Source organism: Saccopteryx bilineata, chromosome X, assembly GCF_036850765.1.
Source record: "Saccopteryx bilineata isolate mSacBil1 chromosome X, mSacBil1_pri_phased_curated, whole genome shotgun sequence".
In the NCBI taxonomy this organism is placed as follows: Eukaryota; Metazoa; Chordata; class Mammalia; order Chiroptera; family Emballonuridae; genus Saccopteryx; species Saccopteryx bilineata.
The window spans coordinates 23,598,448-23,626,081 of record NC_089502.1 but is presented as its reverse complement, the minus strand read 5'-3'; the positions used below and the strand labels follow the sequence as shown (position 1 = coordinate 23,626,081).

The following is a 27,634-nucleotide window of genomic DNA, read 5'->3' as shown; positions in this document are numbered from 1 at the left end:
TCCTCCTCTCTCCACATCAACCCTGTGTTTGGGCGAGGTGGAGAGGGGAGGTGGGGAGAGGATCAAACCCTGTAGCAATAACCAAGCTGCTAAACTGCTGAGCTGGTTTTAATTGAAGTGTGTGAAGGAGGTTTTAAAGCAGGTAGACAACATCCTGTTGTTCGGGTGCTCATCTCTCTTCTTTGCACATCTGGCTGAACTGGGAGTCAGGTGGCTGACTTCGGCTGGGTTGCAGTGGCAAGCAGCATCTCCTTTGTCCTGGTCCATTCCAGCTGCCTACGAATCCAGTAGGCCATGGACACCGTGACTGTGTATCATGGCAAAATCAGCCGAGAAACAGGGGAGAAGCTCCTGCTTGCCACCGGTCTGGACGGCAGCTATTTGCTGAGGGACAGCGAGAGTGTTCCAGGCGTGTACTGCCTGTGTGTGCTGTGAGTATGTTGTGACGACTGGGCCTGGGGCTTGCAGAGGGTAGGCCCGGACAGTGGGCATGGGTGGCTGGGACAGGCAATGTATAGGCGGTAGGAGCTTGTCCCAGCCCCCTTCCTACCTGACAGACTCTCCGGCTTCTTTAGGTCCAGTCCAGGGCCATGATGGACCAGGCTTTGGCTTAGGCCACTCACTGGGGATTTCACTTCCTGGGCCTACCGAGCCCTAGAAAAGTCTCTTCAGGACCTTTTGGGGCAGCCGCAGAGAACATCCTTTTCAGTTCAGAAATGCAGCCTGGAATTTATCTTTGCTCAGAGAAAGACCCGGGATCCCAACTTCTGACTTCCGTTTTGATCTCTGGTTGAGACCAGGAAGGTGGAGCCTGGGATGGTGGAGAAGCCATAGGTGGGCCCCCCAGCTCCTGAGAGAAGGAAAGGTTTCTCTCCAGCTCTCATTAAATGTACTCGAAGATGTCATACCAAAGGAAAACTATCAAATTCAGGGAGAGGAAGCAGACTAAGAAACTAACCTCAGTACTTTAAGAATGCAGCGCCAGTTGGGTAGGATGCTGAGAGGGGATTTTTGTGAGTAAAATTGCCTATATGGGTCTGCTTGATTAGCTTCCTTTAGAAGAGTTGTGTGTGGGGCAAGACCCCTTGTTGATAAAGGCTAGTACAGACAATAGTTGTAAAGGACGCGGCGGGAAAACACCTTTGTTATGAATCAGCTTTACCCTTTACCTAGGCAACACTGGTCTACCTAAGGCTAGACTTATGTCTAATGCCCTATGTTCAATCAGACACAATTTTATCTCTGCTCCAAGGCTCCAGAGTCATGCAGATCTGAAACGAAATCCTGTGCCAGTCCAATGCTAGGTTTGTGCCTTCAGCAAGTTAACCTCAGTCCCTCAGTTTTCTTATCCATAAAATGGGTTCAGTATTACTACCTATTTCACAGAATGATGAGGACTGAATGCTTTAATGTATGTAAAATAAATCAGCACTGTACGTGAGACATGGCAAATATTCTGTAATTGTAAGCAGCTATTATCGTTATATTATTTATTTTTCAGTTGATTTCTTCCAGTACTCGTGGGGCATTTCTAAAGAAGTACGTAGCTCAGCTATTTTTGTCAGCAGGATAAAACCACCCATGAAAACACCAGCTCTTCACAGTATGTTCTAGCAGAAACCAAACGAGGGAAAATGCTGGGTAGTAATTTGAGTACCTAATGATATGCTGCAAGGTTTTAAAGTACCTTCTGGGTCAGTGAAGAAAGACTTTACCTAGACTGGTGACAGAGGATTTTCATTGTTGATTTATTTACTTATTTCTCTCTTTCAATACTTAAGCCATATTTGGGGCAAGTCTCAGACCATGCTAAATGCATTTATTTTAAAGGCTTCAAGGGAAATACATGGAAATTATTCAATCTCTTGGACTTATATCCTTATGTTTTACTTATACTATTGTTTTTCCCAAGTAGAAACTGGAGAAAGCGGGTGAAAGCCAAGTAGTATTCTTAGACCCTGCTCTTTCTTATCTAAAGAAGGTGGAAGAGTGAGGGAACCAAGAAAGGGACTTCTTTAGGGAAGCTGACACAATGGGCTGCTTAACTTAGAGTTAAAAATAAGATAAAATAAATAAAACTTGGGCAGGGGAATTAGAGCAGGAGACAGTCTGTGACAAGGTGCACTTAAGGTTTCAACCACACTGGCCTCTTTGTTTTTTTCGAAGCTTGCCAAGCATGCTCCCCACTCAGGGTCTTTGCACTTACTGTTTCTTCTGTATCTTGACTAACTTATCTTTTAAAAAATTATTTTTTATTTAATGATTTTAGAAAGAGAGGAAGGGAGAGAGAGAGAGAGAGAGAGAGAGAGAGAGAGAGAGAGAGTAATGCTGATTTGTTGTTCCACTTATTCATAAATTCATTGGTTGATTCTGGTTTGTGCCCCCACTGCGGATCAAACTTGCAGCCTTGGTATTGGGACAATGCTCTAACCAACTGCAGTACTCAGCCAGGGCTTTGACTACCCTATCTAAAAATAGGTGCCTTCTCCTGTCCCTGTTACACCGCATCTCTTCATTTTTCTTCAAGGAGCTTTAAATTACTTGACATTTGCTTGTTTACTTATTTAGTGCTAGGCTCTTCTGCTAAAGTCTCTCCATGAGAGCAGGGATATTGTCTTCTGAACCAGGAACACAGACTGGCATGAAAAAGGTATCATGAGGCATGCGATAAGCACTCCATATACTTTTTTTGAATTAATGAATGAACTGTCAAAGCAAATACTATTATTTATGTATTTATGTATGTATGTATGCATCTATCTATCTATCTATCTATCTATCTATCTATCTATCTATCTATCTATTTAACTAAGAGGAGGGGAGATAGTGAGACAGACTTCCGCTGGTGCCCTGACCAGTATCCAGTCGGCAACCCCTGTCTGCGGCCAATGCTTGAATCAATTGAGCTATCCTCAGCATCCAGGGGCCAATGCTAGGACCAATCGACAGGGGAAGAGATAGAGAAATGGGAGAGGGAGTGGAAGAGAAGCACATGGTTGCTTCTCATGTGTGCCTTGACCAAGGACCGAACCTGGGGCGTCCACACACTGGGCTGACACTCTATCCATTGAACAACCGGCCCAGACCAACAAATACTGTTATTTACTGTAAAGAGCTTTATAATGGTATCAGAAGGCCAGAGTGTAGTACTCTGGGGAAGGTACTCAACTTCTCTGGGACTTGGCTTCCCTATTTGTAAAACAGTAATAGTAATGTTTTCCCTGCCTTCTGTATATAATTGCTGTTTGTAAAATATACAAGAGACAAGAAGAACTTTAGCTTTTTGCCCATATAGGCGAAAGTCACGTAAGGAATTACTTTATGAGGTGGGGAATTCTCAAACATTTAAGTTTCCACCCACAGTGAACCGTGCAGAAAATGCAGTTCTTATGACTCTTAGTTTTCCATGGAAACCTTTTTATGAAGTAGCAGAAAATAGTAGGTAGACTGGGAGACCCTTAGCATCTTTTGATTGGCACACCGGGGCCTCCAGCTCTTAGAGGTTGACTTCCAGACTGCGTGGCAGAGGGATGACACAAGGATGTGTTGCTCTTTATGAGAGTTTCTCAACTTTTCCAAGCCATGCGTCCCTCTTGATAAACATAAGCCTTTCATTTTCCAATTTTATTACTATGCTTTAGTGACAAAGTCTCATCTCATTTTGAAATAAACCATATACTCACTAACTTTAAAAAAAACTTATTGATTTGAGAGAAAGAGAGAGAAACATCAGTTTGTTGTTCCACTTATTTATGCATTCATTGGTCGATTCTTGTATGTGCCCTGACTGGGGATTGAACCTGCAACCTTGGCATACAGGGTCGATGCTCTAACCAACTAAACTACCAGGCCAGGATTATGTACTCCTTTTAAACCAAAACGTGTATGCTTATGATGTATAGTACACACATGAACAAATGTACAGCTAACAAACATTCAGTGATTGTGGGGTTTGCTCAGAACAGTTTCTCATTCTATCTTGGTTTACTCCCATTATCCATGAAGGTTTCATTGAGCTTTAGTTTTTGTATTTTTACTGTAGAAATAACACACTGCATACGCCTTTGAACTGTAAACTGTACTTTAAAATGATGCTCTGGGCCCTGGCCAGTTAGCTCAGTGGTAAAGCGTCGGCCTGTCGTGCAGGAGTCCCGGGTTTGATTCCTGGCCAGGGAACACAGGAGAAGCACCCATCTGCTTCTCCACCCCCACTCCTTCCTCTCTGTCTCTCTCTTCCTCTCCCGCAGCCAAGGCTCCATTGAAGCAAAGATGGCCCAGGCGCTGAGAATGGCTCTGTGGCCTCTGCCTCAGGCACTAGAATGGCTCTGGTTGCAACAGAGCGATGCCCCAGATGGGCAGAGCATCGCCCCCTGGTGGGCATGCCGGGTGGATCCCAGTCGGGCGCATGCGGGAGACTGTCTGACTGCATCCCCGTTTCCAGCTTCGGAAAAATACAAAAAAAAAAAAAATGATGCTCTTTACTTTCCCCAGTTCTGAGCCCCTGGTTATGGCCTTCAGATATGTCCTTCTCCCTGTTCAGTTTTGGAAAATTGAATGTCATCAAGTACTAAAGAAATCTTCTATTTATATTGCTCACCTATATTTAAAGTGAGAAGTTCTTTTAACTGTTTTCAATAAATAAATCTAGATTTTTGTATACTAAATCTATTAAAATAGTTCCTAATATCTATTCATATTATAAAAAATTTGAAAAATGGAAATAATGGAAATGAGCAAAAAACCATCTATAGTTTTATAACCTAAAGATAATTATTAATCCAAATTAAGTGGATTTTCTCCTATAGTTTAATTTAAAATTGTTTTATAAAGTACACATGTGCTCTTACAATACTGGATTCTGATGAATTTTCCACTTAAACCTCATTCATATATAATGTTCTTTTGAATGATTTTCAAATATTATTCTTAATGGTTGCCTGATAGTCTAGTCAGTGAATGTACTATATTTTCCTTGACCAGTCACCTATTTTTATACATTTGAATAATTCCATATTTTGCTATTATAAATTCCATTATGATTCATATTTCACTCCATAAATTTCTCCTTGCATTTGTAATTACTTCTTTATGATAATTTTTTCATTTTAAAATTAATTTTAATTTATGGTGTTAACATGGATTCAAGTGTCCCACTCAATATAACACCCTCACTCCCCTACTCACGTGTCCCTCATTATACCCCCTTTGATGCCCCCTCCCTAACTCCTTCCTCCCTTCTCTCTGGGATTTGCTGTTCTGTTAATCTGTATCTCTGTGTTATGTATATATAATTTCACTAATCCCTTCACCTTCTCTGATACTGTCTCCTCATACCCCTTCCCTCTGACAGCTATACCTCTGCTCTCTGTAACCCCACCTCTGCCTCTATTCCATTCCTCAGTTCACTTTGTTCATTAGATTCCACATGTAAATGAGGTCATATGATATTTGTCTTTCTCTGCCTGGCTTATTTCAGTTAGCGTAATGATCTCCATCCATGCCATCGCAAAAGATATTTCCTTCTTTTCCACGGCCACGTAGTATTCCATTGTGTATATGAACCACAGCTTTTTAATCCACTCATCCACTGATGGACACTTGGGCTGTTTCCAGGTCTTGGTTATTGTAAACAATGCTGCCATATACATGGGGGTGCACATCTTCTTTTGAATCAGTGATTTAGTGTTCTTAGGATATATTCTTAAAAGTGGGATAGCTGGGTCAAAAGGCATTTCCATTTTTAATTTTTTGAGGAAATATATATATATTTTAAAAAGTAGTTTTTGATTTTAGAGAGAGAGAAGAAGAAGGGGGAAGAGAGAAAAAAAACATTGATTTTTTTGGTTCTACTTATTTATTCATTCATTGGTCAATTCTTGTATCTGCCCTAACTTGGGATCAAACCTACAAGTTTAGTGCATTAAAATGATGCTTTAACCAACTGAGATAACCAGCCAGTGCTATAATAAATTTTAAAGATGTGAAATTTCTAAGTCAGTAAACATAAACAGCTTAGGATTCTTGATGTATACCTGATCACCAAATATTTTTTTCTAAATGATAGTTTTAGTTTATATATATGCTCACCAGTGAATGAGGGTGTCCGTTTCATCACACCTTACTTAAAAATAGGAATTCTTTTAAAAAATTCTTCTTGAAATTAGGTGTCTCACTATTTATTTCATATTTCTTTGATTAGTGACTGAATGTATTTTATATGGTTGGTAAGCTGTTGTAGTTTTTCATTCATGAATTGGCACTTTGTGTACTTTGATCATTTAACCATTTGGACCTTACTATTTTTCTTAACAAATTATGGGTTTTTATATACTAATCCCTGATCTATTGATCTGTTGATCTGTTGAAAGTATCTTTTCTCAGTTTGCTGTTTGCCATTAGTTGTTTTTTTTGACACACAAAAAGTTAACATTTTTAGTAATCAAATATGTTACTTATTTTTTTTGTGTTTGATTTATTTTTTGCTGTCCAGCTCAGAAAATTCTTTCTCTTCCAGAGATGTCACAAAAATTCACTTTAGTTTTTGTTTTAAATTTTTGGTTTGGTTAGTTTATAATTATCTCTTTAATTTTATTTAGAATTTTATTTTAATGTAGAGAAAAGATCTGATTTGATTTTGTTTTGAAATAGCTTACAATTGTCCCAATATAATTCATAAATAGAACTTCCATTACCCATTGACTTATTAGCATCTTTTACCATATATTAAAATCTTACATATAACAGTTATTATTTTTGCAATTATCTATTTGGCTTAATTGATCTATTTATTCTTGTATTATCACCACTATAGTATTGTGGGGTAGAAAAATAAATGCTCCTTTTATCCATCTAAGTTCCTCTGGCTGGACTAATAATCAAATTAACGCGAGACAGATGAACAGGACAAAATGACCAAATTTATTTTATCTGTACATTTGGGATTCCATAAGAATATGAAACCAAAAGGACACACCAGGAAACTGTGGTGTAGATGCCATTCTGGATTAAGGAGAGGAAGCCTGGGGTCCAGGACTTCAAAGGGAAAATAGGCAACTCAACAGGTAGATGAGAAAAAGCAAACATGTGGTAAAAAATTCTTGCCGAGCCACCCAAGACAATGGGACACTGAGGGGAATCTAACAAACAGACATTGCTGGGATCCTCCCTGTCTGCCACACTTAGTTTGTGTGTGCTAAAGTGAGTATGCTCAGGTTCTCTTCCTCAAACACGGTTTTCTATCTGAATTCCCTTAGGCAGGTAAGAGGGAGGTAATAAAAAATTTCTTGAGTTTTTTGGGTTTTATTTTTAGCTAGAAATAATCTTCATGACAAGATGGCACTTTTTGGGGCAACTCATTTTGGACTCCTAAAATATCATATTTTTAAATACATTAAAAATATTTGCTATTGTTATCTGTTGGGTTTTCAAGATGAAATCTAGCCTAATTTTATTAAATTTAAAAAATCACATTGGGATTATATTAAATTCATTAATAAATTAAGGAGGAACTGCCATCTTTAAAGAATCTAGCCTTCTTATCTCCAAACCCGACATGTCTCTCCATTTATTATTTTTTTCATTTACATTCATCATCAATAAATTTTTGTAGTTTTCTTCCTGTAGGTCTTGCACATTTTTGTTAGGTTTATTTCTAGTTATCATGTGTATGAATGTGTGTGGACTTTTTTGTTTTACTGTAAATGGAATCTTTTTTTCAGTATACTTTCTATTGCATAGAAAAGGTATTCACTTTATGTGTTTCTTTTGTATTCATCCAGTATACAAAATATTTATTAATGCAAATAGTTTTTATTTTACTTTATTCTTTTTGGTTTTCAAGGTATAACAATTTTCTTTTCACTAAGGTACATGTGAGCTTTCACATTTCTTCCCTTCTCACCCTCTAGGTAGATAGCCATTAGGAAAGTCGTAAATGCCCACAGGGATAATTTGGTGGTGATAAGATAAAAATTAATTTAAAATATTTTTAAAAATTAGTTTGAAGAAATAGTTTATTTTTATAATTATCATCCTTCTATATATATCTGACTTTGCTACTTAGGGGACAGAAAGGTTTGAAAGAAGAAATGCTATTATGTTCTTTAGCTTCAAGGACACATAATGAAGTCATTTGACATGTATATCTTCAGATAAAAAGATAATTATCTTTTTGTCTTTTAAGATTTAAAGGAGGCTGACAAGTGGTGGCACAGTGGCTAGAACATCAGCCTGGGACACTGAAGACCAAGGTTCGAAAACCCGAGGTCCCCGGCTTGAGAGCTTGCTCACCAGCTTGAGCGCAGGGTTGCTGTCTTGAGAGCTAGACAGTTGACAGGATCCCAAGGTCGCTGGTTTGAGCAAGGAGTCACTGGCTGGGTTGGTGCCCCCTTGTCAGGGCACGTATTAGAAGCAATCAATGAACAACTAAAGTGCCACCACTATGAGTTGATGCTTCTCATGTCTCTCCCTCAAAACAAACAAACAAAAGATTTGAAGAATGACTGGGAATAAAGTGCCTATCAAACAATTTAACTGAAGAAATGGGGGAAGGAGCAGTGATAAAATAAAATTTCAATTTATTATTTGTAATGGAAAGAAGCAGAGTGGCAAGGACTTGAAAGAATGAGAAATTATAACTTAACTTACTTTTCGAATACAATTGGATATGTGCTTTGGCATGGCCACTGAAAGTACTTTGGGTTATCTGAGTACAATTCCTTCATGGCAGAGCAAGCCTGAAGGCTAACCTAGGATTAAATTTGCAACATATAAACCACCAAATGAACAATTCACAGGCCAGTAAATCAAGTGCTGACTCTGGTTGACAATTTAAAATTGAAGTTGCAATATTAATCTGAAGATGTCATTTAGCTTAAGATAAGGGGTTGTCCAGGATGACCTTTTTTGGGCTCTCCCCACCTGGATTCTTCCCTTCAGCCTCCTCCTCCTCCCTTCCCCTCAGTGAACACCTCCAGCCTAAAGGCCCAGCAGACTTTCTCCCTTTCTGAGAACTGTGTTTTTGGATTCACCTTAAGACCAATCTGTTAATTAATTCCCTTTGAGCCAGAGCTTCCAGCCAGACTCTCTCAATATGTATCCAAACTCTGGCTTCTAAGTAGCTGTTTTGCGTTGGGCAAGTTACTTAAACTTACTGTGACTCAGGTTCCTCATCTGTGGAATGGGGAATGGTACTTACTTCATGGAGTTGTTTATGAAGAGTATTGTATGAGTTAATATCTGTAAAATTAACATGTAGTAGATATTTGTTACTATAAATAAAAGTTCTGTAAATAATTGCAGTGCAAAATTAGATCATTATATGAGTACATAAATAAAACGTTATGTGGCGGTTCAGGAGAAGAAGAGATTGTATTTAATGTCATGACTCATCGAAACTGGTATTACATAGTTTTACCATCAGACTTGTAGCTGAATTACCTTTGACAGTTCTGAAAATTAAAATTCACTCTTAAAGAATGAACATTGGGAGAAAAAACAGAATTAAGAGTGGGCTATAGGAAATTCAGAAACTTCTTGAATCAGATTATAGTCTCAATAATGATGGATATACGAATTCTGAAATATTTGTTAAAAATTAATCACATTTAATTGTGCCTTGAATTTTGCATGTAGCATTAGTTTGTATAGACATAGACAGCATGGACACCAGCTTGCTTTATTTGCAGTGTCATGAAGAAGTCAGATATAGATAAACATTTTCTTTTGTGTAGCCCTTGAAGTGGTATAAAGAAGGAATTGATGTGGTTTTGTCTATTCTAAACCAAGATCTGTCCTCAATGCTGACCCCTTGAGAAAATAAGAAATAAGTCAGGTTGTTTTCTTCTTGTTCACTTCTAACCAGAACACGTTTTTAAGGGTTAGGGACAAATTTTAATATCAGCCGGGACTGAATCAAAATATGCTTTGTAATCATTAAAATGTAAAATATTAAGAAAATTAATGGTAACAACAAAAAACTCCACTATTTTCCACAAATTAGTCACTTTCTAGATTTTTTTTTTCAAAATAAAATTTTAAATAGCAGGTTTATTAATAAGCCTGACAAAAGGTTTGATGGACAAACAAAGTTAAGATTACACTATAGTCTTAGTTTGCTTGTATAAATGGAAGGAGTCACAGGAGGGGTAATCCGAAAAGGGATGTAACAATTTTTCAAAATGAATGATAGTTTTCTGATTTGCACTGGATAGATTTATAAAGCTCAAAATGGTAATTTTTCTTCTTTTTTCTTTAAAAAATATTATTAGTCACATATAACTTTATAGAGAAAATTAATATGCAAGGATACATTTATATTAGTTGAAATTTACTTCTAGTTTGTATACATATAGAAACAGACAGTTTAAAAAAATTTTTTAAATGCACTTACTGATTTTGGGGTGGGGAGAGAAAAATTGAGAGAGAGGGAAAGAGAGAGAGAGAGAGAGAGAGAGAGAGAGAGAGAAAGAGAGAGAAACATCGATCTGTTCCTGTTTGTGTCCTGACTAGGGACCCAACCTGTAAGCTTGGTGTATCGGGACAACGCTCTAATCAACCAAGCTATCCTGCCAGGGCAGAGACAGACAGTTTTGAATGGTTGTAATCAGAATGTCATCTCCTTGTGTTCACTTTTCTCAAATGCTATAATTTTATATCAACATAGTCCATGTGCTTAACATTTAAAAAATATAGGCCCTGGCCGGTTGGCTCAGCGGTAGAGCGTCGACCTGGCGTGCGGGGGACCGGGTTCGATTCCCGGCCAGGGCACATAGGAGAAGCGCCCATTTGCTTCTCCACCCCCACCCCCTCCTTCCTCTCTGTCTCTCTCTTCCCCTCCCGCAGCCAAGGCTCCATTGGAGCAAAGACAGCCCGGGCACTGGGGATGGCTCCTTGGCCTCTGCCCCAGGCGCTAGAGTGGCTCTGGTTGTGGCAGAGTGACCCCCGGAGGGGCAGAGCATCGCCCCCTGGTGGGCAGAGTGTAACCCCTGGTGGGCATGCCGGGTGGATCCCGGTCGGGCGCATGTGGGAGTCTGTCTGACTGTCTCTCCCCGTTTCTAGCTTCAGAAAAAAACAACAAACAAACAAACTATAAAAAAAAAATATAGGACTCATATACAATATATTCTTTCTGTTGCCATTTTCTTATTTTGAGTAACATTTCTGATTTAGGGATATTAAGTTAATTATATTTTTTCACTATTAGAATAGAACTACTATGAAAATCTTTGTCAAATTGCTTTTACTTCTTGATTTCTTGGAATATATGAAGATAAGCAAGGTCATTAGGTAAAAAATATGCATAATTTTATAGCTCTTGTTGTAATTTGCCAGTTTATTTGCTAGAACAATGGTTTTTCAGTGAACACAGAGTCTGTGTAGTTTGAAAAACCATATTCAATATTTTAGTTGAATTTCATATTATAAAGTTATTGTTTCATAATAAAAGACACAGAAAACAAAACTATGAAATCTTGTTGGGGAAGAGGGAGTGAATGTTTCGGAAACACTGTTCTGTGAACTGAAACAATTGAAAAAACTTCAGCTCATATTTAAATAAAGTTGCATTTTTAAAGCACAGACTGAGTGTGGGGGAAATGACACAGAAGTGTCCCGGGAGAGTAAAAGAAGCCAGCTTGACTTCGGGGAAATTGCCATCAATATTCCCAGTAAGATGTGGGTATTCATTTTACATTTTAGTCACTTTACTGTTCTTAGCAATCCCCTAGAGATCTTGTTAAAACACAGATTCTGATTCAGCAGTTCCAGGGTGGGGCCTGATATTCTGCATTTCTAACAAGCTCCCAGGTAATGCTGATGGTATTACCCTAAGAAATAATTTGAGCTGCACTGTTTTAGGTTTCTTCCATCCATGACACATGATGGCGAGAATTGACTATAGGGGAATCCCTCCTTGGTCAGTTACTTCAATGACTTCAAAGTGGAAGAGACAAACTGCTGGCTTATCTGAAGGGTAAAAGAGTTTTGCTCATTCAGAAATTTGAGGGGTTGGGGAGTAGGAAATTATTAATATTAGGTTGGTTAATTAAGAGAAGTTTTAAGTGTCACTGACACCAGGTTGTTCAGAGACCGAAGGAGGTAAGGACTTTTGAAGTGGTACTCAGGTTCCTGCTGCTTAACTGAAAGTGAGATAAGATCAGATTCGTTAGGAAACAATTTTCAAAACAGACTCATTTATTTTGACTACTTGAAGCTGAATGATAGTAAGGAGATAAATTCATTGTATTATTATTTTTTTAAGAAACTGTTTTAAAAAGTGAAAAACCAGTTACTTCAAATTTTGCTTTCATTGTTGCTGAGATTTTAAATCTTTCAACATCACCTTTAATGGTACTGAATTATTGTCATTAATCACTTCCTGCAGGGAAAATAGAACTAAGGGACTATTTCCCTGCTTTATATCCATTTTTGCCCAGTGACTTTAAGAAAATAATTTCTACCCTTACGTTTGAGTGCACATGGTGAAAAATGGAAATCAAAACTCCAGTCTTGTTCCCTGTAGAGTGCTTGCTAAAGTCAATGGGCTTTGTGGTAGATTTCAATTGCTTAAAAAAAGCAAAGGACTTCAACCTTTTGAGTAGTGAGTTTTTTGTTAACCCTTTGAGTGAAAACATACATGAGCATTTGTACTACTCAAAGGGTTAACAATGTAATATTTTATATTTCTTTAACATATTCTACATATGCGTATATCAATCTATTTTACATATAATCTGAATATTCTGGTAAACCTTCATAACAAAAGTGAAGAAACATTTTCTGTAATCACATTAACAAGTGAATTGATATATCTCTCCCTCTCCCTCTCCCTCTCCCTCCCTGTCTCCCTCTCCCTCTCCCTCCCTCTCTCCCTCTCCCTCTCCCTCCCTCTTCCCTCTCCCTCTCCCTCTCCCTCTCCCTCTCCCTCTCCCTCTCCCTCTCCCTCTCCCTCTATCTCTCTCTTTTCCCTCTCCTGCCCCCCCTCTCTTTGTTTTATAATTCAAATGAACCTGATGGAGTATTTGTTTTGTCCTTTAAGTACTCAGTACTGATGAATATTGATTAAATATACAGTAGTTTAATCTACATCTTTAAAGACTTAGTTCTAAAGAGGGTTAATGGTAAATGAGGTCAATTACTCAAGAATGTCTTTCTTGGCCCTGGCCTGTTGGCTCAGTGGTAGAGTGTCGGCCTGGCGTGCAGGAGTCCTGGGTTCGATTCCTGGCCAGGGCACACAGGAGAAGAGTCCATCTGCTTCTCCACCCCTCCCCTCTCCTCCCTCCCTGTCTCTTTCTTCCCCTCCTGCAGCCGAGGCTCCACTGGAGCAAAGTTGTCCCGGGCGCTGAGGATAGCTCCATGGCCTCTGCCTCAGGCACTAGAATGGCTCTGGTTGCAACAGAGCAGCGGGCGGAGCATCGCCCCCTGTTGGGCATGCCGGGTGGATCCTGGTTGGGTGCATGCGGGAGTCTGTCTGACTGCCTCCCTGTTTCCAACTTCAGAATAATCCAAAAAAAAAAAAGAATGTCCTTCTTTTTAGAATGCTTCAGAATCATGTTCTTTTAAGTTTAAACACATTTTTTTTTTTGTATTTTTCTGAAGTTGGAAATGGGGAAGCAGACAGACTCCCGCATGTGACCAACCGGGAACCACCTGGCATGCCCACCAGGGGGCGATGCTCCGCCCCTCTGGGGCACTGCTCTGTTGCGACCAGAGCCATTCTAGTGCCTGAGGCAGAGGCCATAGAGCCATCCTCAGTGCCCGGGCCAACTTTGCTCCAATGGAACCTTGGCTGTGGGAGGGGAAGAGAGAGACAGAGAGGAAGGAGGGGGGAGTGGTGGAGAAACAGATGGGCGCTTCCCCTGTGTGCCCTGGCCGGGAATCGAACCCGGGACTCCTGCACACCAGGCCGATGCTCTACCACTGAGCCAACCAGTCAGGGCCCACATTTATTTTTATCTGAATTCAGCATGTATTCTAACAAAATATCCATATTAATCCAAATTTGTGCCTAAGAATAACAATCAGAAAATGTCTTAAATAATTTGTTAATACCGATGCAGATTCATAATTTGAAATAATTCAGCATAAAGTTTACTTTACTTTTATATGAAGTAAAAATTTATCAGGCAAATTAGCATTATTACATGTACTAAATTGTAATCTATATCTACTATAGTGTTGGGATGTTGGTCAAATAAGTTTGTAAATATGATATATATGTTTGCTCGCTTATAGTTTGTATTGGGTGTGCAGGATAGGCTGTAAACAGGCCGGGTCATTATAGCCTCAGGCTTAGTTTTAAGACTAAGCTTTTCCCCACACCCTTGACTGATTGCATGATGTAGGGTGGTGCACTCTCATGAGGAATCCTATTATGCCTCAGATGAGTGACTTTGTATCAGAGACTTCCTTGTTTGTATATTGGATTAAAGATTTTGGTTTCTACACTATAAAGTGGGGCAGACCGGGAGCTTGCTCTCTCTCGGTTCCTGAGATTAACATTAGAGAGAAGAGCAGAGAAAGGCCACGTGGAAGAGGCCAGGAGAAGCAGCCAAGATGGTGGAGTGCTGAGGAAGAAGCCAGTTTGTGCAGAATTTGTGCATGGAGAAGGAAGGAGATGGGGAACAGAGGTGAATAAGTCTAGTGAGCTAGAAACCTTTGATTCCAGGAAACTCGGATAAGTCAGAAGCTTGTGAACGCTGAATGAGTGGGTTTTGGAGCCCAGTGTGTGTTTTTACTTGCCTGCCAGGTGCAAACTAGGATTAAAGATGATGGCCCACCAGTTTTTGGCTCTGTTGTTTATTTACCGACTGTTTGAATCCAATGTGAACCTGCATGTGAATGGCCATGATGGCGGCTCCTGGCCTTAGAGGGGATCAAGATTTTGGACAGTTTTTTCAATTTTTAAAATTTATTTACTGATTTTTAGAGAGAGAGGAAGGAGGGTAGAGAGAAACCAATTTGTTGCTCCACTCATTTCTATACTCATTGGTTGACTCTTGTATGTGCCCTGACCAGAGATTGAACCTGCAACCTTGGTGTATCTGAATGATGAAGATCTGGGACTCTAGAGACAAATACACCTTTAAATCCTTCTGTATGACCAGTATCCACCCCACATCATGCAATCAGTCAAGGGTGTGGGGAAAAGCTTAGTCTTAAAACTAAGCCTTAGGCTATAATGACCTGGCCTGCGAACAGCCTGTACCCCACACCCAATGCAAACTATAAGTGAGCAAACATATATATCATATTTATAAACTTATTTGACCAACATTCCACTTCTTTTGCTTGCTTCACATTCTAAAGCGCAGGTATTCGTGCACAAGGAAATTAGGCACATTACACAAATTACAACAACGTGACAAATCATACAATTTCAACATTTACAAAGGTACATTTCACCAGTCACTGAGTACTTTGCCAAAAGTGCAAAATGTCCTCAGCCTTCTTTCTAGCCATGGGAAAAGCTTCCTGGGGCAAGGGAGTGCTTCCAGCAAAGCCGCCCTCCACCCCCATCAGGGTATTTCACAATGTCCAAAATTCATAAGTCCATCCAACAAAGGAGCCAGTGCCCACTCCGGTCATAGTCCAGGAATCAGTCCAAGCACATGAGGCCTCAGCCACCCCCTTCATCTCTGCCATCCTGGCAGGTCTTACACTGTCCCAAAGAGGAGCACATGGCAATGGCAGTCAGCATTTCCATCTCTGCTCTGGAGAGCATGATGGCATTCACCCCTATGTCCCAAAATCACAGACCTACGAGGGGTGTAGTAGATACTCCTTGCTGCTGGGCTCTCACCTTCTGTAGACTGCGGATCACAACTCCAGCCCGATTCTCCTCATCCTCCAAAGAGGAACTGAACACACTAGCTCCCACCACCGGGCTTGAGCCCCGAGCCACTCAGATTAGAATAATCAATTCTTTGTTGCAGGTCCTTAGTTGTTCAGTGATTGCTTTCTCACATGTGTCTTAACCAGGGGGCTACAGCAGACCGAGTAGCTTTTGCTCAAGCCAGAGACCTTAGGCTCAAGCCAGCAACCTTGGGCTTCAAGCCAGCGACCTTTGGGTTCAAGCCAGTGACCATGGGGTCATGTCTATGATCTCATGCTCAAGCCAGCGACCCCACGCTCAAGCTGGATGAGTCTGCGCTCAAGCCTTGACCTAGGGTTTCAAACCTGTGTCGCCTGCATCCCAGTTTGATGCTCTATCCACTGTGCCACCACCTGGTCAGGCTATTACTATTATTTTAAGTGGGCCTGATAGTACCTCATCCTAGTGGAATATTTTCACATTAAGGCTCTATATGGTATTAAAAATAATAAGACTACACTTAGTTAAATCTATTTAATAATTCATGACTTTTACCAGTTACCACAGGCCTCTAGTTTTGTTCTGTCTAAACTTTCTCTCAACTACACAAATTTTTAAGAGTGTGAGCTCCCACAGTTTTTTTTTAAAAGAAAAGATAAAGAAGGCTTACTGGAAACTGTGATTAGCTGGATATAATATATGAGCCAGTTAGAGTCCCCAGGTTTTGCTTTCCATGAATTCATGGTGCCATATATGTGTGTTCTAATACATGTAATGTTTATATGTAATAGTTAAACTCAAATTGACAGCATCCATTTGTTCTTTTGGAATTTTTCAGTAATGGAGTTTATTCTTTCACAGGTATCAAGGTTACATTTATACATACCGAGTGTCCCAGACAGAAACAGGTTCTTGGAGTGCTGAGGTATAGCTCTTTTATTTATTTTTCCTTCTGTGGGTATCAGGGAGGTGTTTGAAATTTAAGTTGGTTTTATAAAAGAGCTGTCAAATCCTACAATCCCCAAATATTCATTCACTAAAGCTCCAATCCAAAATTGTTCATGGGTCATTAAGAAGCTGTTAGAGTTTTTGTCCCAGTTTTGTTCAACCACCATTTTGTGGTGTGGTCTCACCTTGGAGAAAATTAAAAATAAAAAGTTTAAGGATTGTGTCAAACTTTTAGTACCTGTGCAAAATTTTAGAAAGCATATAAAATATGTAAAATAATTATATCAGCAATTATTTAGTGAATGGTATCATATGAGTCTTGGTGCTACAGGGGACTATTTTTTAAAAGTGTATTTACTTTTGGGGAGATACAGCATGAATTAAACAGCAATGTGAGAACCTGAACTTTGCTGTCAGGGGGATCTAGGCTGGGACCCCTCTCCACCCTGATAGGTCTATGACTTTGGGTGGGTTATTTAACTACTTTTTTTCTTTTTTTTCCAAGTGAGAGGAGGGAAGATAAAGAGATCCCTGCATGTGCCCTGACCGGGACCCACCTGGCAACTCCCATCTGGGGCCATGCTCACAACTAAGCTATTTTAGTGCCTGAGGTGGACGCTCTCTAGAGTCATCCTCAGCGCCTGGGGCCAATGTGCAGGACCCAATAGAGCCATGGCTATGGGAGGGGAAGAGAGAGATAGAGAAGGGGAACTGGATGCAGATAGTTGCTTCTCCTGTGTGTCCTGACCAGGAATCAAGCCCAGGATATCCACACACCAGGCTGATGCTCTACCACTGAGCCAACTGGCCAGGGCCTTAACTTTTTTTTGAACCAGTTTCTTTATCTGTAGAATGAGCTTAAAAGCAGTCCCTATTTATAGGGCTCATTTTGAAGATTAAATGCATATAAAGAATGGTGTTAGCCACAGGACCTAGAACATAGTAAGACATAAAAAATGTGAACTCACTTCAATTGCTAACAATATGATTGTATATAATCAAGTGCTACCTTATTTACCATAGGAGTTCAAAGAAGAGAGGGTTTTCCAAGTATTATGGTAATCAAGGCTGCTGTGATGTGTGAAAGCAGTGCTCCCAGCTGAGCCAAGTGGGAAGGACATAAGAGAGGTGGAATAGAGGTAAAGGGAACATTGCAGTGGTTTTTAAGCTATACTCTGCACAACACTAATGTTGTTCTGCCCAGGTGCCTCCGGGTTGCCTGGGCAGTTGCAGAGGCAGAGGACGGCATAGGCTTTTGGGTCCGCAGTCTGTCTTAATCTGAGCAATTCTCTTTTATTTTGCTTACCAACTAGAACTCTGAATAAGGTTTCATTAGAAAAATGGGTTCTTTGGCTCAGTGGTAGAGTGTCGGCCTGGCGTGCAGAAGTCCCGGGTTTGATTCCCGGCCAGGGCACACAGGAGAAGCGCCCATCTACTTCTCCACCCCTCCCCCTCCTTCCTCTCTGTCTCTCTCTTCCCCTCCCGCAGCGAGGCTCCATTGGAGCAAAGATGGCCCGGGCGCTGGGGATGGCTCCTTGACCTCTGCCCCAGGCGCTAGAGTGGCTCTGGTCGCAACAGAGTGACGCCCCGGAGGGGCAGAGCATCGCCCCCAGGTGGGCAGAGCATCGCCCCTGGTGGGCGTGCCGGGTGGATCCCGGTCGGGCGCATGCGGGAGTCTGTCTGACTGTCTCTCCCCGTTTCCAGCTTCAGAAAAATAAAATAAATAAATAAATAAAAAATAAGGTAGAAAAATGGGTTCTGATGGCTTTGAAAACATTTGAAAATCACTGTACCATTGCAAGAAATGCTTGTAGAATGAATCAATTTCCATTCACGGGAGTAATATCTCATATATTATCAATGTAGAGGTCTCTACAACTGAAACTTTTGACCTCTAATGCTTTCTTTGATATTGGACTCTTTAAGATAGTCAGTCTTTATAATGAGAGTACCTCATTATGAACTGTTTGAAAACATAAATGCTAATATCAATCTCTATTAATAAGTCAATCAAACTGTGCCTTTAAGAAACACTAAATCCTAGACTTAAAAAAATTAAAATAGCTCTAACTTCTTCAAATTCATCAGTAAACCAGATAGCACAAATTGCAGAGTACAAATATTTTGAACTACTGAGATAAATTCAGGCAAGTTTTCAGCCACACTGTTGCTTTATATCAAAATAATTAATACTGCAATACCAATCAGAGGAAAAGCAGTATCATTTTTAATTAAAACTATTTATACTTGTTTATTTTTAGAAATTCTCTGCATCACTGCAAACATGATTAAGAAATTAAATTTCATTTATTATGAAGAATAGTTGTGTATGATATCTACACATATATTTGTGTGTAATTTGACCTGTAATAGCTCTTCTCCCCAAAGAAGTAGCCTTTAGCTTCTGAACAATTCTTTATGAAAAGGGTCTTAAATTATTAGGGTTTAGCTAACCTTGTCTTCAAAATTGTTTTCTTCCACTACAAATATAACATCATATGCAGATTGTTTCATTCTTGTGATCATGTTAAGGAAGAAGGCACTTATTGAATATAAATACTGTCTCATGCTGTTGTCTGTTTTGACCCTGTTTATATTATATTATTGTAGTTCTCTGCACTAAGAGAGCAGAAGATTGGCATATTTTCTCCAAAGGAAAAAGTTTAAAATTTTTTTTTAGATTTACTTTTAAAAGGCATACTGCACTTTTGTTATGTTTGCTAAATTTGCTTTCTTAGTTGTGTTTTTGCTAAGGTGAATATTAAACTAGTGTGTATTCCCAGAGCTCATATCACCTGACTGGAAGAAAGTTCTCTAGCATATATTGAAGACTAGTTGTGGTCCAAAACATGTTTACATGGACAACTAAGAGATGACAATATGAAGAATGTGGGAATTTGAACAATAGTTGAGTTCAGTGACAGGATGGAAGTTGTCAGTGGCACAATTCTTGGAGTAAATGTACATGTTTTTTCAAAATTCGGCAAATGACAGATATTTACTCTGCCTTTGGAACAATGTTTTAGTTTCATGCTTCAGGAATAATCATGGCAGCAACCCTCCATTGTTGGTGCAAAGATTGTGCTAGAAATCTAAGCAAGTCGGAGATTTGTCTCAGAGTGGAATAATGTTGAACCCTGCGTCCACTGAATTATGGAAGACAAATATTTATGTTAATTTCTAGTTTTAGATATACTTTTAGGTTTTCACGTTGCCTAGTGTAGTGACCTATCTCATGTGACTCAGGCTAAAATTTTGCTAAGTTATTAATTCAGAGAATTCTACATACAGTCACCTATCATGTATTAATACATACACTGCCAGCAGTACACTGTAATAGCGAGACTAACCTCCCGCTGTGACCCTAGTGCCTTTGGGCTTTTCTGGGTATTTTATCAGTAGTATATCAGTAAATGCTAAATAATTTTACTTATTAACATAAGGAAAGAACCATAAATGAGGTCAATCATTTGCTAGTGAAACATTCATCCCAAATTCAAATTGTTTTTGTACACCCAGTACTATTATTCCTGTTAGTGTGGATAATCAAGTGTTAACTGCATATACGTCCCTATAAAAAAGTTGCTTCTGTTAATAAATGGTTCTTAAAAGCCACAAGAATGACTCAAAAGATGTGTGGTTTGAAATCTTTCCACATTGGGGGAGTGTATACTTTCTCTTCTGGTTGGTGACTCTAACTTCACTACAATCTGTTTGATCTAATCCTGATCTGAAAGGCAAGAGACTGGGTCCTGGGATTCAGAGCCAGTTCTGTCTCTAGTGACCAGTGGGACCTTGGGCAAGCTGAATTACCTCTTTGTATTTCCATTTTTAATCTGTTAAATGGCAATAACCAAGTCAGCTAATAACTGCCAGTCTCAGAAGAACTAGTAGGGGAAGAGGTAGAAAAGTGCTTTGGAAATGAGAAAAGTGGTCTAAGGAAGATTTAAGGAGGTATTTTATGCCTATAACCTACCTTTTCTTTTCTTTTTTTCTTTTTTTTTTGACAGAGACAGTGAGAGAGTCAGAGAGAGGGACAGCTAGGAACAGACAGACAAGAAGGAAGAGAGATGAGAAGCATCAATTCTTTGTTGCGGCTCCTTAGTTGTTTATTGATTGTTTTCTCAATGTGCCTTGACTGGGGGCTCCAGCAGAGCGAGTGACCCCTTTGCTCAAGCTAGCGACCTTGGGCTTCAGGCCAGGGACCTTTGGGCTCAAGCCAGCGACCATGGGGTCATGTCTATGATCCCACGCTCAAGCCAGTGACTGTGCGCTCAAGCTGGTGAGCCCATGCTCAAGCTTGATGAGCTGGTGAATTCAGGGTTTCAAACCTGGGCCCTCCAGGTCCCGGTCTGACATTTTATCTCCTGTGCCGCTGCCTGTTCAGGCTAATCTACCTTTTCAAGGTTTATCTGGGAGCCAAAGAACTGTTTAAATCCCAATAAGAATAGCCATGCTATTTTAGATGAGTTAGGGCTCTGGGAAGGTTTTTTTTAAAAAAAATTTTAATTAAGTTATTGATTTTAGAGAGTGAAGGAGAGAAAGAGATAGAGAAAAAGATAGAGAGGGAGAAAGAAACATCAGTTTGTTGTTCCATTTACTTATGCATTCACTGGTTGATTTCCATGTGTGCCTTGCCCAGGGGTTAAACCCGCAACCTTGGCACGTAGGGACGATGCTCTAACCAACTAGGCTACCCAGCCAGGGCCTGGGAAGGTGTTTTGCCATAGTGGTGGAGCTGACTGCAGAGTGCTCTATACTTTCTGATGCTTCTAGCTGTGGGAGCCTATGAGTGGACACTAAAGCTCAAAAAAACTTCTTCAGTACTTTCAATGAAAAATAACCCCAATATAGGAAATATTCGAGAGTTACTATGGATAGTGCTATCTTCAGCTTCCAGTCTAGTTGGCAAAAGTTTGCATGCCAGCCCTCATGTTTTCTTATTAAATGCTAACAGTTTCCACCTCAAAAAACTTTCAGATGGAATAGCTGAAAAACAATTTTCTAAAAAAAAAAAAAACCCAAAAAATAAAAACAAAAACAAAAACAAAAACCAGTCATTGTCCAATTGTATATAGCAATACTATTTTATTTCAGGTAAAATGACAGTTTTGAGCTGATGCCTAAAGCTTGGCTCATAAACCTTTGCAGGAAATTGTTATTGATTTGAAGCTGTGTCTTTGCAAGAGAATTGATGTTATGAAAGGAATACATTTTAATAGTCACTTGCAAATAATGATCTCTATAAAAAAACAAATAAGTAAATAAGGATGATCTTATACAGTCTTTCATTTTTGTGTCACAGACAAAACTGTCATAGTGAAGTGTTGATGGAGAGTAATTTTAGGGAGGATATGGAAGTTTCCCAAGAAGGAAAAATTTAATGTGAAGGATGAGGCAGGGCATATTGTGAAGTGAGTGTATAAGGACTAACTAGGCATGCATTGTGTGTATCATAACAGTCAATTTTAATTTCCTGTGTAGAATTTTACATTTTGGGATGATGACAGGTAGGATACGTTGTCATTGGTGGTGGTGAGTTTTTTTGTTGTCGTTTTTTTGTTGCTGTTCTTCAGGTATTTTATTAATGACCTGTAGGATCCGTGTTTTCTCTGTGTTTAACAGCATCTTCTAAGTTGGTGAATTCATTGTGGGTAATGGCCTGTATCCCCTTAGAGGTTCGGGATGTATGATGGGTAGCCAGCAGGAAGGGCAAGGCAATGAGCAAGAGCTTGTACAAACTAATACCACCCCTGGGAGAACTGAGATGACAGCTCATTAGCTCCTCTTGCGGGGAAATTCAGCCAACCAAAGTAAGCTCTTCAGGGATGTGTTCTTTTTTTCCTCCTGCCTTATGTTTTCAAATATTTGAACAAGTTACACAAATGTTCTCTCTCTAAGCATCCCTCCTACATCTTGTAGGGCTTTTCATATTGTTATGAGATAGGTAAATAATTTGCTTGGCCTTTTATTTTTCCAGACAGCACCTGGGGTACATAAAAGATTTTTCCGGAAAATAAAAAATCTTATTTCAGCATTTCAGAAGCCAGATCAAGGTATTGTAATACCTCTGCAGTATCCAGTTGAGAAGTGCCCAGCTAGAAGTACGCAGGGTACTACAGGTATGGTTTACTGTTACTTTTTCAAAATTTTACTTTATTTACATATGACTTACAATATTATATTAGTTTTAGGTGTACAATGCAGTGATTCAACATTTATTACCTTATGAAGTGATCATCACAATAAATCTAGTACCCATCTGAAACCTTACAATTATTGTGATATTTTTGACTGTATTCCCTGTGCTGTACTTGACATCCCTGTGACTTATTTTATAACTGAAAGTTTGTACTTCTTAGTCCCCTTCTCTTTTTCTTCCCAGACCCCAAGCCTACTGGTTTTTTTTTTGTTTCATTTTTTTTAGATGAGAGAAGGAGAGATAGGCAGACTCCTGCATGTGCCCTTACCAGAATCTACCCAGCAACCCTGTCTGGGGCTGATGCTGAGTACTGAGCTATTTTTAGTGCTTGAGGCTAATGTATGCCAATGGAGTTATCCTCAACACTAAGGCCATTCTTGAACCAATCGAGACACTAGCTGCAGGAAAGAAGGAGGGGGAGAAGCAGATGATTGCTTCTCTTGTGTGCCTTGACCAGAAATTGAACCTGGGACACCTATGTGCCAGGCTGATGCTTTACCCACTGAGCAACCAGAAAGGACCCTAACCCTACTGTTTTTTTAAAAAAATTATTTCTTGATTTTAGCAAGAGAGGAATGGAGAGAGAGAGAGAGAGAGAGAGAGAGAGAGAGAGGTATTGAGGAACATAGATGTTTCTGTATATACCCTGACCAGGGACCAAACCAGCCACTTCTGAGCTTTGGGAGGATGCTCTAACCAACTGATCCAGCTGGCCAGGGCCTTACTGTTAAGTTTTGACAGGGTTTGGAAGCTCAAGGTTATGAGTCAACCTATTCATAAACATATACTTATAGGAAGTTTTATAAGAAAAAGGCAATGGGAAAGTAATCAAGCCAGAGATTTCTATTTGCTGTAAACGTTTAATAAAACTAGTATAAAATAATACTGACTGCAAACTGTAATTGAAAATTAAAAAAAAAAGAAATAGTAAAAAAAAGACAAAACAAACAACCCAGCAAAAATATTATAAAAATTCTATGAGCCCACATTTTACTTCTCTCATTTCATCTTGTTCTCCCCATTCTCTACTGTCACTATGTTAGTATCATTTCATGTCACTAATTCAGACACAAATAATGTGCAAGATGGGACAATTTAGAGAACACCTGGATGTTCTTTACCTTTGCTTAGTAAACTATATTCTCCTTCAGGAGGGAAGAGCTAATGCTAGCCTGACGCACATGATCCTGATTTCTGAATTTGTGGTGTGTGAATTAATGAAATTTTATTGTAGCAAAGGAAATGAAATTAGTAGACTTTATTATTCCACAGGCACAAATTGTTACATCTCTGAGCAAAGCTATTTTACCACACGTGTCAAGCGAATAACCAAATACTAGCCAACGTCTGCTACCCTCATATATGTAATTGTTTACTCATCTATTGAAAGGGGTTAATCGTTTGTTTGGAGTAATGCCTGATTGAAACAATAAATATTTATGATAAAAGAAAATGAGTTGTGACATCCTTTTTTTGACAGGGACCCAGGCTCAAGTATAAAGGGACAATTAGACTCAAGTGGAAAATTTAATGAATGAATAGCTTTTATAATAGAAATGAAAATAGAACTCCAATGTACAAATTGGCTAATTGTTCTTTTCTGCTCAATATACCTGACCGGGATCCATCGGGCATGCCCACCAGGGGGCGATGCTCTGTCCGTTTGGAGCATTGCTCTGTTGCGGCCTGAGCCAGGAGCCATTCTAATGCCTGAGGTAGAGGCCATGGAGCCGTCCTTAGTGCCCAGGCTAACTTTGCTTCAAGGAGCCTTGGCTGTGGGAGGGGAAGAGAGAGACAGAGAGGAAGGAGAGGGGGAGGGGTGGAGAAGCAGATGGGCGCTTCTCCTGTGTGCCCTGGCCAGGAACTGAACCCAAGACTTCCATATGCAGGGCCGACACTCTACTGCTGAACAAACTGGCCAAGGCCTACCATTCATTTTCTAATTTTTACTTTTTAAGTGAGAGACAGGGAGGTAGAGACAGATTCCCACATAAGCCCCAACGAGGATCCACTTGGCATGCCTGCTAGGGGGTGATGGTTTGCCCATCTGAATCCATTGCTCTGTTGCTCAGCATCCGAGCTATTTTAGCACCTGAGGCAAGGCCATGGAGCCATCCGCAGCGCCTGGGGCCAACTTGCTCAAGCCCAGCCATGGCTGTGGGAGGGGAACATAGAGAGAGAGAGAAGGGGGAGGGGTGGAGAAGCAGGTGGTCACTTCTTCTGTGTGCTCTGACCGGGAATCAAACCTGAGACTTCCACATGCTGGGCCAACCCTCTACTGCTGAGCCACCTGGCCAGGGCCATCAGCCTTCCATTCTTTGTAACTCAGTTTAAAATACTAGTTCCTTGAGCTATATTATTGAGTTGTATCTCCATGAGCTTTATGCAAATGGAAATTTTATGATTTTTAGTTTGAGTTAACCAGTAATTTTAATAGCTTGGAAATTCATCTTTTCTTGATTTCTATTATTATTTTTCTTTAGGGAGAAGAGAAGATCCTGATGTCTTCCTGAAAGCACCGTGAAGAAAAATAAAATACTTTGTACTTTATTTTCAATAATTTAAATATACGCTAAGTCTTATGTTTTGTAGATAATCTAGTGAGCTACAAATGCAATTCTGAAACCATCATATTCCTGTAATGAAAGCATCTAATATGATGTTAAAACTGAAATGGACTTTGCAGATAATGAGCAGCTTGGAAATGAGAATTGGTAAAAAATAATTCCACAGGTGATCTTCAGTTATTATATTTACGAATACGAAATGATTTAAAAACATTATGATACTTTATAGAAGATTAATGTTAATTCTTGCCATACATAAATAAAAAAAACCCTCAGTTTTTCCCAAAAGCATCATCTCTAGTGAAATATTATTTGATAGCTACTGATTTTTAAATGTCTTACTTGATGACACAGCAGACAGCTGGTTTGCTCCCCTCATCCTTGTTTTATGCGGCTCTGCACCAGGCATTCTGCTCTCCGCTAGCTATGGTGTTGTAGGCTCTCTGGGGATTTGCGAAGCTGTCCACTGTGGGCTAAAGCCAGTACTAGATAAAGAGTGAAGAATTTCTGCTTAACTCTGAAAGCCACCTTCTTGCCTAATGTTCTGATATTGGAGAGCAAAACTCACAGGTCAATCTAGAGCTTAAAAATCCCCTAATTTAAAATATGCTCTAAACGTTTATTACAGTTGATGCTCTAAGATTTGAAATTCTATTGTGAATATAAAGCAGATTTGATTTCTTTTCATTTACTTCTGTCTGCCCCAAATGGGGCTACTCCATGGAAAACCTAATTTTGAAAGGGAAGCTTTGGCAGCTGTGACTCCAAGCTGTCTTCCCATCAGGTAGGCCTTCAACCATTGGAAAGCTCCTGGTTGCATTAATTTTGAAAAATTCCAAGTGATTGCAACCCAAGTGAGAGCCAGGTTTTTATACAATGATGGGGATTTGAATTTTCTTCTCACCTTTTATGCTTCCATCTTATGAATTTGGTTTATGTCAAGTTGCTTCAGGGCTCAAAGAATTCATTCACTCAACAAGCACTATAGACACTGGGTTAGGGAAGTAGCCTTTCACCTGGTCCCTGTGCTCAGGCAGCTCACAGCCTAGTTGGACAAGAAATAGTGACAATAAAAGACTAAAGAAAGTAACAAAAATATAACAAGAAAATAACAAAGAAAGGTGAGAAGTACATGGTGAGTGAGCTTCCTGATGTGTATAGGTACATCTGTCTTTAGAGGCAGAATGAGTCAACCCAAATGCTCTAGTTCAGGGGTTGGGAACCTATGGCTCGCAAGCCAGATGTGGCTCTTCTGATAGCTGCATCTGGCTCACAGACAAATCTTTAATAAAAAAAATAATAGTGTTGTTCACAGTGGCCAAGACATGGAAACCAAAAAGCACTTCAATAGAAGACTGGATAAAGAAGATGTGGCACATATACACTATGGAATACTACTCAGCCATAAGAAATGATGACATCAGATCATTTACAGCAAAATGGTGGGATCTTGATAACATTATAAGGAGTGAAATAAGTAAATCAGAAAAAAACAAGAACTACATGATTCCATACATTGGTGGAACATAAAAATAAGACTAAGAGACATGGACAAGAGTGTGGTGGTTACCAAGGGTGGGGGGGGAGGGAGGACATGGGAGGGAGGGAGGGAGAGAGTTAGGGGGAGGGGGAGGGGCACAGAGAACTAGATAGAGGGTGACGGAGGACAATCTGACTTTGGGCGAGGGGTTTGCAACATAATTTGATGACAAAATAACCTAGACATGTTTTCTTTGAATATATGTACCCTGATTTATTAATGTCATCCCATTACCATTAATAAAAATTTATTAAAAAAAAATAATAGTGTTAAAAATATAAAACATTCTCATGTATTACAATCCATTCATTTCCTATTGCTCATGTTCATGGTTGCAGGTGGCTGGAGCCAATCACAGTTGTCCTCCAGGACAACACCAAATTTTTATTGGATAATGCGTAATGTACACGGTTGTTGTATGGCTCTCACGAAATTACATTTTTTTAAAGATTTTATTTATTCATTATAGAGAGGAGAGAGAGAGAGAGAGAGAGAGAGAGAGAGAGAAGGGGGAGGAGCAGGAAGCATCAACTCCCATATATGCCTTGACTAGGAAAGCCCAGGGT

General features: G+C 39.7%; 1 protein-coding gene across 1 annotated transcript; it reads left to right on the top strand.

The window, feature by feature from the left end:
- The first annotated feature begins 69 nt into the window (after positions 1–69).
- Positions 70–26,820, top strand: SH2D1A (SH2 domain containing 1A). The gene is made up of 4 exons (XM_066249218.1): positions 70–431; positions 16,673–16,736; positions 22,740–22,881; positions 25,445–26,820. Exons 1-4 carry the CDS (start codon positions 295–297, stop codon positions 25,483–25,485), a joined length of 384 nt encoding a protein of 127 aa, XP_066105315.1. The 5' UTR covers positions 70–294; the 3' UTR covers positions 25,486–26,820.
- The last annotated feature ends 814 nt before the right edge of the window (positions 26,821–27,634 follow it).